This window comes from Eucyclogobius newberryi, unplaced genomic scaffold (assembly GCF_026437365.1).
Source record: "Eucyclogobius newberryi isolate DKJ021-1_F unplaced genomic scaffold, fEucNew1.0.hap1 SCAF_9, whole genome shotgun sequence".
Taxonomy (NCBI): Eukaryota; Metazoa; Chordata; class Actinopteri; order Gobiiformes; family Gobiidae; genus Eucyclogobius; species Eucyclogobius newberryi.
This window is the reverse complement of record NW_027316532.1, coordinates 7,379,795-7,391,567: the sequence shown is the minus strand read 5'-3', so window position 1 is coordinate 7,391,567 and position 11,773 is coordinate 7,379,795. Positions and strand designations below refer to the sequence as shown.

Genomic DNA, 11,773 nt, shown 5'->3' with positions numbered 1-11,773 from the left:
AGATGTCTTATTGCTTTGATCATTCACATCCATGCATACTACTTTGAGAAATAACTGCAAAATAAATATATGATGACTCTTACTTCACTTATTGGTTGTAAAAGTCAATATCTAGATAACATTCTCGCGGTGATATGACCTATATTATTATTTTCTGGACAAGCAATAACAATGAAAATATAGTTCACACCGTTTACCGTTACTATTTTTTTCTATTTTTTTATTAGTTATTAATTAAGGTGTAATTTTATTATTAATTGCTCCAGAAAATAAAATAAAGAGTTCAAATATAGCCCCGTGGATGATGGGCCCCTTGCACACTGAGTTCAGGGTGTCGTAGACGCTGTGTTTGATGCTCATGCTAACCGAGGGACCCTGGAGCCAGTCCACTGTATTTATTCCTATAGCCGTTAACATTAGCCTGAAATCACAAATAATTAAGAGGATTTGGGCTTGTTTCAAGGCATTGTCCCCATTTAAGTGAAGTCCTTATTATGTTCATTACTGTTCACATCTTGTTCATTACTGTTTATATCTTTTTTCTCCATATTCCACATCCCTCGGGGAGTGGTTCTGTTTTAACCACATGCCAACCTGTGGTTCCGGATGCTCCTCAACTTCCTGGAGAAACGTCTCTACTCCAAATGAACGGCTCATCATAAGCCGAACAGTTCTTCATCTGCCTGGAAGCACTGGTTCTCCTCCTGAGTGGTTCCAGCTCCACTGTCTCTCTGCAAATTGAAGCGCGTCTGCCTGTCCGTCTGAGGGCGTCGGATCTCTCCTTCACTGTGGAACTCCTCCAGGTTTCTACTTTCTCCCAAAGAGGTTTTGTAGTTTTTCCTTGGCGAGAAGGGGGGTCTAAGCACAGGGGACTTTGAGACATTACAATTCCACACATTACAATTTAATAATAGCTCAATGATAAGTCTATGGTTGAAACACGCCTCAAAACAGTCCACACTTTAATAAAGGCAAGGCATTTTGGGAGCATATTGTAACCAAAATATAGTTGTATGTGCTCATAAACCTTGATTGAATTCAATTGTAATTCCACCCCAAACCTACATCCCCTCTTCCTCCTTCATTAACCCTTTCTGCAGCACACTCCCCCTTATGTCAACGTCAATGTCAGTGTAGGCTAATGCGTCCTCGCCTGCTTAAATAATAACCCAACAATAGCAGCTAACATCCACCGACATGTTCACTATGGGAGTGCATGATCTCATCTGCTTAAACGTGATCTGGACGTAAGGTCATGTGACACGTTTGGACATGGCGAGTCTTGTTTTTGAACGTAAATGCTGTCTTTTCATAAGATGGCATCGCTGATACTGTTGTCAGTGCACATTTGCCTGGTGATGCGGCTTTAGCCTGCACTCTGTCATTTAAGAGGCAGCTGTCATGTCGAGTTTCCCACATTATCTCACATACGGACAGCGGAGACACCTATCTGAGCACTGAGGGTCTTCACAGATAATGTTTGTATAAATGAACTGCGGACCACTTCTGGCTCGTCTCTCAGCATGAATTTTGACACTTGAATTTGAAATAATTATTGTGTTTTGAGTAGCAGGTTTAACTAGATTTATTTATAATACCTACACTTTTAATAGCCTTAATGAAGCATGAACAAAGACTTTATTCATCATGAACAAATAGTTTATTGACAATGATTTAGGCCTAATAACTACTCAATTTTTTAAGAGTCACCTAATTCTGTTTTAAGAGTCACCTAATTCTTAACCCCAATTAAGCACAGTTATTATTTGTTTATTATCAATTCAGTTTCCGTTCATGCTTTATTAAAGCTCGGCAAGACACTGCAGGTAAAAAATATTAAATTCAAATATATCCATTAAAAACGTCCCCTGTCGTAAAGTCACATAATTGAAAGGGGGGAAAAAATGTCATCATGCACCGTTTTCATATAAGGTATTTTATATGTAAAAACATATTTGCCTATTTGTGGCATTTAAATCTGAAAAATAGATGGAACCAGATAAAAACTTCCTGGTTCATTTAGATACAAAACAGCTCTGACTTAAAATGAATAAAGTTTCATCAAAATGTTGTTAAGATTGTTATGGTAAAGATTGTAAAGATTACTGTGTAGGTGCTACTTTAAGGGCCGATCTTAAGGTTTATGTTGGAGAAAACAAAACGGCCTTTTAAGTTACAATGCTCCTGAGAAATCTATACATGAAGTGGATTCAATGAAAGAAAAAAACATATTTAGGAGCTGATTGGAGAGTTTCCAAACAAATGTTGAGAGAGCAAAATGACCAAAAATAATACATTGAAACTGCTTTACTTGTTCAAGTATTATTTTTTGCTTTAGAAAGAGTTATATGGGGAACTCTATGGGGTATTATTATTTTTTACGGGTACATTCACACCGCGTACACATCATATCAAAACTGGAACTAAAACTGTACCAGATCGGGGGGCTACACCAGGACTAGAAAAGGACCGAACCAACCTTCATCGTGACAAAACTGGGCTAAAATTACAGCCAAACCAGGACGAGTGTGAACACAGTCTAGGTCTAGGTCTTAAGCGTATTTTTCAGTATAATTTCCAGTAGGATTTTCTGTAATGTCAGTCCACAGTCACAAGTTGGCGCACCTTCACATATCGTCACTGTGCATTCACAAAAGTTCAAAAGTGATAGCTCTTGTGAAATAAGTACTTAACATATGAAGTCTAATTTCACAAGAGCGATCACTTTTCACTATTCACCTGCATAATAATACAAAAGTGTTTCAAATGCCATCTTCTGAACAAGTGATGTCACAATATAACATTTTAGTGTCACCATTCTTCAAGTAGCCTATGTGACCGCTTTATGAAATAAAACTTTAAAAGCACTTTTTTCTCTAATTATCGCACTTATTTAGTAGTTCTTATGATTATATTGTGATCTAAATAATCACGATGATTGATTAACTGAATTATCTTGCCCTCTCTAATCTGAGCCCCACAATAGCCCTAACTTTGCCTGATTTACTCATCAGTGATTGAGAAGGTCTTGCTTGTCGTGTTCCTCCATGACGTCCCGGTGAGCAGTGCTTTGACCTCGTGCATCTTTGCCCCGTCTCGCTCACTCTCAGTGCGGCCCGGGACAGAGGGGAGAGAGGGGAGCGACCGACAGCAGAGGGTGGATGTAGGTCAGGCAGGCAGGACCCTGGACAGCGCTGATCGGAGCGGACAAGAGCGGCCCGTGCGTCGTGGAGAGAGGCCCTTGGCACGTCAGCGCCGATCCCCGCTCAGCGCTGACATTATGGGAACACACACAGCGACGTCCGGCCGCATTACTCTCACACCCCCTCCACCACAGCCACTGTGTACCACTGTGTACCACCGTGTACCACCGTGTACCACCGTGTACCACCGTGTATCAACGTGTACCACCGTGTACCACCGTGTACCACCGCAGCCACCGTGTACCACCGTGTACCACCGTGTACCACTGTGTACCACCGCAGCCACTGTGTACCACCGTGTACCACCGTGTACCACTGTGTACCAACGTTTACCACCGTGTACCACTTTGTACCACTGTGTACCACCGTGTACCACCGTGTACCACCGTGCACCACCGTGTATCAACGTGCACCACCGTGTAGCACCGTGTACCACCGTGTACCACTGTGTACCAACGTTTACCACCGTGTACCACCGTGTACCACCGTGCACCACCGTGTATCAACGTGCACCACCGTGTAGCACCGTGTACCACCGTGTACCACTGTGTACCAACGTTTACCACCGTGTACCACCGTGTACCACCGTGCACCACCGTGTATCAACGTGCACCACCGTGTAGCACCGTGTACCACCGTGTACCACTGTGTACCAACGTTTACCACCGTGTACCACCGTGTACCACCGTGCACCACCGTGTATCAACGTGCACCACCGTGTAGCACCGTGTACCACCGTGTACCACTTTGTACCACCATGTACCACCGTGTACCACCGTGTACCACCGTGTACCAACGTTTACCACCGTGTACCACCGTGTACCACCGTGTATCAACGTGTACCACCGTGTACCACCGTGTACCACCGTGTACCAACGTTTACCACCGTGTACCACCGTGTACCACTGTATACCAAGGTGTACCACTGTGTACCAACGTGTACCACAAAAATTATATTTTAAGAAGAATTTAATTTAGAAGTGTATAATGTTTCAGAAACATACAAGAAATTGCCATTGTCAATGAACAGAAATCACAAACCTATTGTTTTGGTGATTCGGTGCAACATAATATATTTATTTATTTATTTATTTGTTTTTATTTTTATCTTTATTATTTTTTCCCCTCCATCCTTTGTTGGGTTTTGTCTATGGGAGTTTTTGTTTACAGGAGATCTTCTACTGAAAGTGTTTGAAATGTCTGAAATCTGTTCTTTTCTTCTGTATCTACCTCTGTATCTACCTGCGTTGCACCAATGACATTTCCCCATGTGGGACAATAAAGGAATATCTTATCTTATCTTATCTTATCTTATAAAACAATGAACAATGATAAAAGAGAAACCATTTAAATCTGCTATGGGATAAAAAATAACAATACGCTAAAAGATTTAAAAAATAAAAAAAAAGAATTAAACTTGGATTCTGGGAAAGACACACAGGACATGAGCCTGACATTTTTCTTTCTTTGTGCTTCTCTTTCTTTTTTCTTCTTTTTTGCTTCTCGCTCTGTGGTTTGGTTTTGCTCTATGTAGTACACAGACACACATGAATTTAATTGAGATTAGTATGAACTAATGCCTGAGTACCGTATTTTCCGAACTATGAATTGCACCTTTTTTCATAGTTTTGGCCGGGGTGCAACTTATACTTATATTTATACTTATATATTTATACTTACACTCACTCTGGAGCAACTTATATTATTTGTTATTTTCACACTTGCAACCGCATTTCATACTCCAGTGCAACTTAAATATGTTTTTTTCTTCTCTATTATGCATTTTTTGGCTGGTGCGACTTATACTCCAGTGCGACTTATAGTCCAGAAAATACCGTACAACAAATGTCTAGGCCTTGCAATGTTAAGCTATTTAAATCTATCAAACCATTATTGTGTAGTGTGTCCACTTGTGTTAATTAAAAGCAAACCTGGTCTGAAATAGGTCTGGTCTGGTCCCAGTTGTTCTGGTCAAGTAAGGCCAAAGTTGAAACAGTAAGTATGTACTGCCCTCTGCTGGTGACAAGGACAACTCTCAAATATATTGTTATTTTTTAGTATTTTTTACCTTCTTCCTAATCTTTATATATCAATACAATTAGCCTAGTTGGATGATTTTTTTTTTTTTACAAAACGTAGTATAATCTTTCCCGGCGGACATCCTAAGGAAAACGCAAAGTTTGACATGGTCTATAGGAGATCTTCTACTGAGAGTGTTTTTCAAACTTCCTATAAGTGATCTGTTCTTTTCTTCTGTATCTACCTCTGTATCTACCTGCGCTGCATCAATGAAATTTCCCCATGTGGGACAATAAAGGATTATCTTATCTTATCTTATATAGACCAATAGGAACAAGTTTATTGAAAAACTAGAGCATATTAGACAATCAGAAAAAAATCCTGTTACGATTTATGGAATAGAACATATTAGCCTGCTAAGAAGATGATGTTAAAAATATGTTAAAATCTTTAAATCATTGGGACAAATTTTTAACCAAACCGCCCTGACTAAAGTTTTTTTTTTTTACCATATTGTTAAAGAAAATCATATGAAAAGCTTTGATTTGTTGAAGGAAACGTTTTATAGGCATTTACAAAGTAGTGTTGACACCCCCATCCCACTCAATTTTAGAAATATGTATTTGGGCCTCCAAACCCCTGCCATGGACCAAATGGATCTCTTTGGGACATACTTCTGGCGGCTGGAAAAAAGACCATCACAAAAAAATTGTTAACACAAATTGCACCAACGATTAAGGACTGGACCGACATCACAACTGACACAGAAAATGGAAAACAAATCACATATGGACTAAACTTATAGATTATTTGTTTTGGACCTTATGCGCCACTCATTCCTACATTATTTGTGAGCATAGTGCATTTACAAGAGGACGAAAGGCACTTATTTATGTAATCAACTAGACAGGGATTATTTTTGGATTAGTCAAACAATTATTTCAATTGTACAGAGATATTTTGAAATAGATTATGTACCAACTTTCTTGACTGAAGGCTTCTAGATAGACAATATACAAATAAAGTGCATCCGGAAAGTATTTCACATTTTTTACGTTACAGCCTTATTCCTAAATGGATTAAAGTCTTTACATGCCCCAAAATTCTACAAACAATACCCCATAATGACAACGTGAAAGCAGATTGTTAAAGTTATTTGCAAATTTATTTAAAAAAAACACTTGTATTATAAGTATTCCCAGCTGTTGCAGATGGTTGTTCTTCTGGAAGGTTCTCCTCTCTCCACAGAGACACACTGGAGATCTGTCAGAGTGACCATCACGTTCTGACTCTTCTCCCCCGATTGGAAAAACGATGACCTGAATGCTGTGAATACTTATGCACATGAGCTTTTTTATTGTTTAAAAAAGAATAGAAAATGAACTACCTTATTTCACGTTTTCATAGAGCAGGCATGTCCAAACTAGGGCCCGGGGGCCAAATGCGGCCCTCAAACCAATTTTTGTTGGCCCTCCAGCTTCCTGCTATGTCGGCCCAAACAACAAAAACTAGTACTTTTTACTGTGAAATTGGGAAAATTCAGGCATATTGATTTTATACCAACCTAATATTAATATTCTAGGTCTAATTAAAGGTGTGGAGGCTCATCGCAATTACGTCAAATGATTCACTTTGTCATTCAACAAATAGGACATTGTCAGGTTGTTTGTGGCCCTCTGCCCCGTTTAAGTTTCAAAATGAGGCCCTTGGTGAAAAAAGTTTGGACGCCCCTGTCAGAGTATTATTTGTGGAATTTTGAGGCAAATAATGAAAGAAAAGTAAATATTTTTTTGATACACTGTATTTACTCCTTACTCTGCCTAACCATGGGGCTATAAGATAATATAAATAATATAATAGATCCATGGGCTGTAGTAAAAGAACTCAAACTCCCAGAAGGCCTAGTGACCTTTTTACTACCCGGTTCAACTTCCTGGATCACTTCATTGGTAATAAATGCTGAAATGTCACAGTGATATTCCGCCAAATACAACACGTTCTTTTATTTGTTAACCTTTTTTTCCCACGATAGCTAATATTTTCTTTAACATTCACCAAGATCTGCTGAAGGAGGAACACAGCTAATGGCTAATCCGTAGCTAGCATATTTACCTTCCCTTTGGACGCGGTTCCGGTCTGTCCTTGTCTTGCTTTATTTCCACGCTTTTAACTCTTTTATTTCATGTTAAATTGATAGACAGGGCTAGCTTCGAACATGGCTAAACTCCTGTCATTGAGAAGCATTAACTGTGTCGAGAAATATGCAAGTTTGATGCGTGCGAGTGCAGGAAGTGTCAGTGGAAGGAAATACAGCAGTCAACATTCCGAGTATCTGCATCGGAGCGTTGTGCCGTCCATGCACTACCAGAAGAGTCTGCCCAGGTAAGACTGTGTTTACTCCCTGGTTTACACGCACAATCTGCACACAATGTACTGTAATAAAAGGTGTCATGTGCAAAGTTACTGTGATGAATGAATGTGGGTGAAAGTGCACTGCAGGAGCTTGACTTGACCACTAGAGAGAGACGTTCTTGACTAAACGTGAGTCAGTTATTTAAAAAAAACACTTAAAATATCTGGGTTCTACTATTTAATTGTGTCATATTTATAAACAGAGGAGGGCAAGAGGTAGTAGAAGTTTACAATATTACTACTTCATGCCATACAGAGCCGTTTATTATTGAACTCATCACATTGGACAAACCAGATGCATTGTTTTGACATATTTTATCATATTTTCTGTCTGTAAGAAATACACATGAATAAATCACACAGAGTATGTTGGTTATGTACACCGTTTTATCAGTGTGAACATTTCAGGGTGGAAAAGAACATTTTTAAGTTTTAAATCGGCTGTTCCTGATGCTCCTTTGACAGAGGAAGAGGACTGACCTAAAATTGTTCTGTACATTGGTGACACGCAGTTGCCATTAGTAGCACCTTTTTAAAAATAATTTAATTTGTACAATTTGTGGGAAATTTAGAGAGTAACTTTGTACGGGCAGGACCAGTAAGTGATAAAATATGAGAAATGTGAGCAGACTGCAGTCTTGAATAATCATTTTCATATTTATTGTCTTAGTTATGAAACATGTGTCCACCTTTTGTGCCCTTAATAAAGTGACACTAATTGCCATTACATAAACAGCCAAATTAATTGACTTTGTTGTTCCTAGGCTGCCAGTACCCAAACTCGAGGACACAATTAGAAGATATTTAGCTGCTCAGAGACCTCTTTTGGATGACGACCAGTTCAGGTACGTTTTGAAAAGCATTATTGTCAATTAATGATTAAACAAGCACTTCTGACAGGCATTTGTTTTGGCAGAAACACAGAGAAGATAGTCGAAGATTTCCAGAATGGCGTGGGGAAGCAGCTGCACGAAGAACTGGTCGCACAAGACAAAAACAATAAGCACACGAGCTACATCTCAGGTACAGATGCCACATTATTTTAAAACAATTGCCAATATAATGTGGTTTTAAACACTCAAAACTAAAAACTGTAAATTAATGTCAACTATTTGTTGGGTTATGAGCATTTCACCATCAATTGGACGGGTTTATGCTTTGTCAAACTCTTGATGAGCCTTTAGTGCCATCATTACATTTCACATTTCAAGTGCTTAATAACCGCAATTTCTTAGTGTTTCTTGACACTGAATGACAATATTATTATGAATTTTGAATGTTGTGATAGAACTAAGGCTGGGCGATATGGCAAAAATAAGTATCATCAACACAAGCGTCCATGGTTCTGAAATGTGCGACTAACTGAAAAACATGTGGCTAATGCTAGCTCAACAACACAAATCAGTTCCCCTGTTCTAGTGCATTTTTTATTGTGCTGAGATTAGCCTCCCGTTAGCTTCACAGCCTCAGCTACTGTTGATGACATCACGTGAAAGAGTAAGTTTGACCCTTGCCTGAATAACAATATATATAACATTGACGACGTTCTTGAAATACTACATCGTCACAAGGGTTCGACCACAGTTCATTTTTATTGTCATATCGATATACCTAGAACAATCCACGTTTATTTGTCCTCTCTAACATTGTTGTCTTCCAGCGCCCTGGTTTGACATGTACCTCTCCGCACGGGACTCTGTGGTGCTCAACTCTAACCCCTTCATGTCCTTCAACCCGGACCCCAAACCGGAATACAACGACCAGCTCATCCGTGCCACCAACATGGTTTGCTCTGCCGTTCGCTTCATGAAAACGCTCCGGGCAGGACTTCTAGAACCGGAAGTCTTCCACCTGAACCCTGCTAAAAGCGACACAGACCAATTCAAACGATTTATTCGCTGGGTTCCCTCCTCGCTGTCCTGGTACGGAGCCTACATGGTCAACGCCTACCCCCTGGACATGTCCCAATATTTCCGCCTTTTCAACTCGACCAGACTGCCAAGACAAGGGCGAGACGAGCTGTTCACAGACGATAAAGGGAGGCATCTTCTGGTCATGCGGAAAGGCAACCTGTACGCGTTTGACATCGTGGACAGCGACGGGAATTTGGCGAAACCGGGCGAGATCCATTCCAACTTGAAGTACATTTTGTCCGACGAAACTCCCGCGCCTTCCAGTCCGATCGGTGTCCTGACGAGCGAGAACAGAGACGTTTGGGCAAGTCTCAGGGAGAAGCTGACCGCGAATGGGAACGGGGGACTTTTGCAGACCGTCGACAGCGCCTTGTTTTGTCTCTCTCTCGACGACGAAGCGATGAAGGACCACATTCACATCTCCCACAACATGCTTCACGGAGACGGGTGCAATCGCTGGTACGACAAGTCTTTCAACATCATCATAGCCAAAGACGGAAACGCCGCCATCAACTTTGAGCACTCGTGGGGAGACGGCGTGGCAGTGCTGAGATTCCAAAACGAAGTCTTCAAAGATACGACCGAAAAGCCCCTGGTGAGTCCTAGTTCTGCCCCCGCCGCTGTGGATTCTGCCTCCGCCGTCCAAAGATTGCAATTCAACCTGGACGACGAATTGAAAAGCGGCGTCCAAAAAGCCAAGGAGAACTTCGACGCAGCCGTATCCAAGCTAACCATAGACGCGATGGAGTTTAAAAAGGGTGGTAAAGAGCAGTTGAAAAAGAGCAAGTTGAGTCCGGATGCTATTGCGCAGTTGGCGTTTCAGATGGGTTATTTGAGGCAGTATGGACAGACCGTGGCCACTTACGAGTCTTGTAGCACGGCAGCGTTTAAACACGGGCGTACAGAGACCATCAGACCTGCCACCATCCACACCAAACGCTGCTCTCACGCTTTTGTTCAAGAACCAGGGAAACACAGCGTGCAGGAGCTGAAGGCCATGCTGAACGAGTGCTCCAAGTACCACGGGCAGCTTACCAAGGAGGCAGCTATGGGTAAGTATTTCAAACGCTCTTACGTTTTGTTTTAGTTTGTTGGTTTGCAGTAAGTAGGGCTGCACAATTTATCGCAATTGAATCGGTCACAATTTGAATTGGCAGAAGTATCAAATCCTGAAGGTTGCAATTATTTTAGATGATGGAGCGTCTCAAAAGCTCTCTGAAATCTGAAGTTCTGAAATCCATAGGACTTTTTTGTATTAACCACTTCAGGGGTCAGTCTCATCTCGCATTGATTTGCTAATGTTTGATTTGTTTTGCCTTGTACGTTGTTGCGTTAATATCCATGAGTTTTTTTTTACAATAATGTGTTCTATTCTGCCACCAGGCCAAGGTTTTGACCGCCACCTCTTTGCCATGCGGTATTTGGCCAACTCAAAGGGCGAGGCTCTGCACAGCCTGTACACAGACCCAGCCTACAGCTCCATCAACCACAACATCCTGTCCACCAGCACCCTCACCAGTCCTGCCGTGAGCCTGGGGGGGTTCGCGCCCGTCGTCCCAAATGGATTTGGGGTGGGGTACGGAGTTCATGATGACTGGATCGGCTGTAACGTGTCCACATACCCGGCTCGGAATGTGCACGAGTTCCTTCAATGTGTCCACAAGTCGTTAGAGGACATTTTCACAGTTCTGGAAGGAAAACCACTGAGCTAACCAATCCAGAAGAGTTAGAATACAGTATGAAGTGAAATGTAACACACTAAGCTATTTAAACTAAATTGGGGAAAAAAATGAATTGTTTTACCTCTGAAGATTGTTTCTGCACTGTAATGTGTTGTATTTAGACTTGAGCAGTAGATTAATGTCCGAAAAGTGCCTTATCAAACCTTCTGCAGCTTAAAGGAATAATAGAGGATTTTTTGGCGCCAAATCTGAATCTCATTTCCTTGTGGCATGGACAGCCGAGTACTTCATTCACATGTTAATCATAGGATGCACCAACTGCACAGCTGCAGCCTCGTCGGCTTGTCCCCAGGAGAGCAGCACGTTTCCCTGGCTGCGCATTCGTGGTTGATATGCCGGTGTGTGTAAGCGCATGGATCTATCATAATATAGTTCCCTCAGTGTAGAGGACAAAATTAAGAGAGACAGTTCGAGCTGGCTCAGAAGAGACGGAAATCTACGCAGACGAGAGATGCGATCCGTCGCGCTAATAAACAAAGGCACG

General features: G+C 41.3%; 1 protein-coding gene across 1 annotated transcript; it reads left to right on the top strand.

Annotated features, from left to right (window-relative positions):
* Positions 1 to 7,296: 7,296 nt before the first annotated feature.
* Positions 7,297 to 11,412, top strand: cpt2 (carnitine palmitoyltransferase 2). Its single transcript, XM_072438182.1, has 5 exons — positions 7,297 to 7,604; positions 8,399 to 8,479; positions 8,551 to 8,657; positions 9,295 to 10,599; positions 10,931 to 11,412. Exons 1-5 carry the CDS (start codon positions 7,438 to 7,440, stop codon positions 11,257 to 11,259), a joined length of 1,989 nt encoding a protein of 662 aa, XP_072294283.1. The 5' UTR covers positions 7,297 to 7,437; the 3' UTR covers positions 11,260 to 11,412.
* Positions 11,413 to 11,773: the final 361 nt, after the last annotated feature.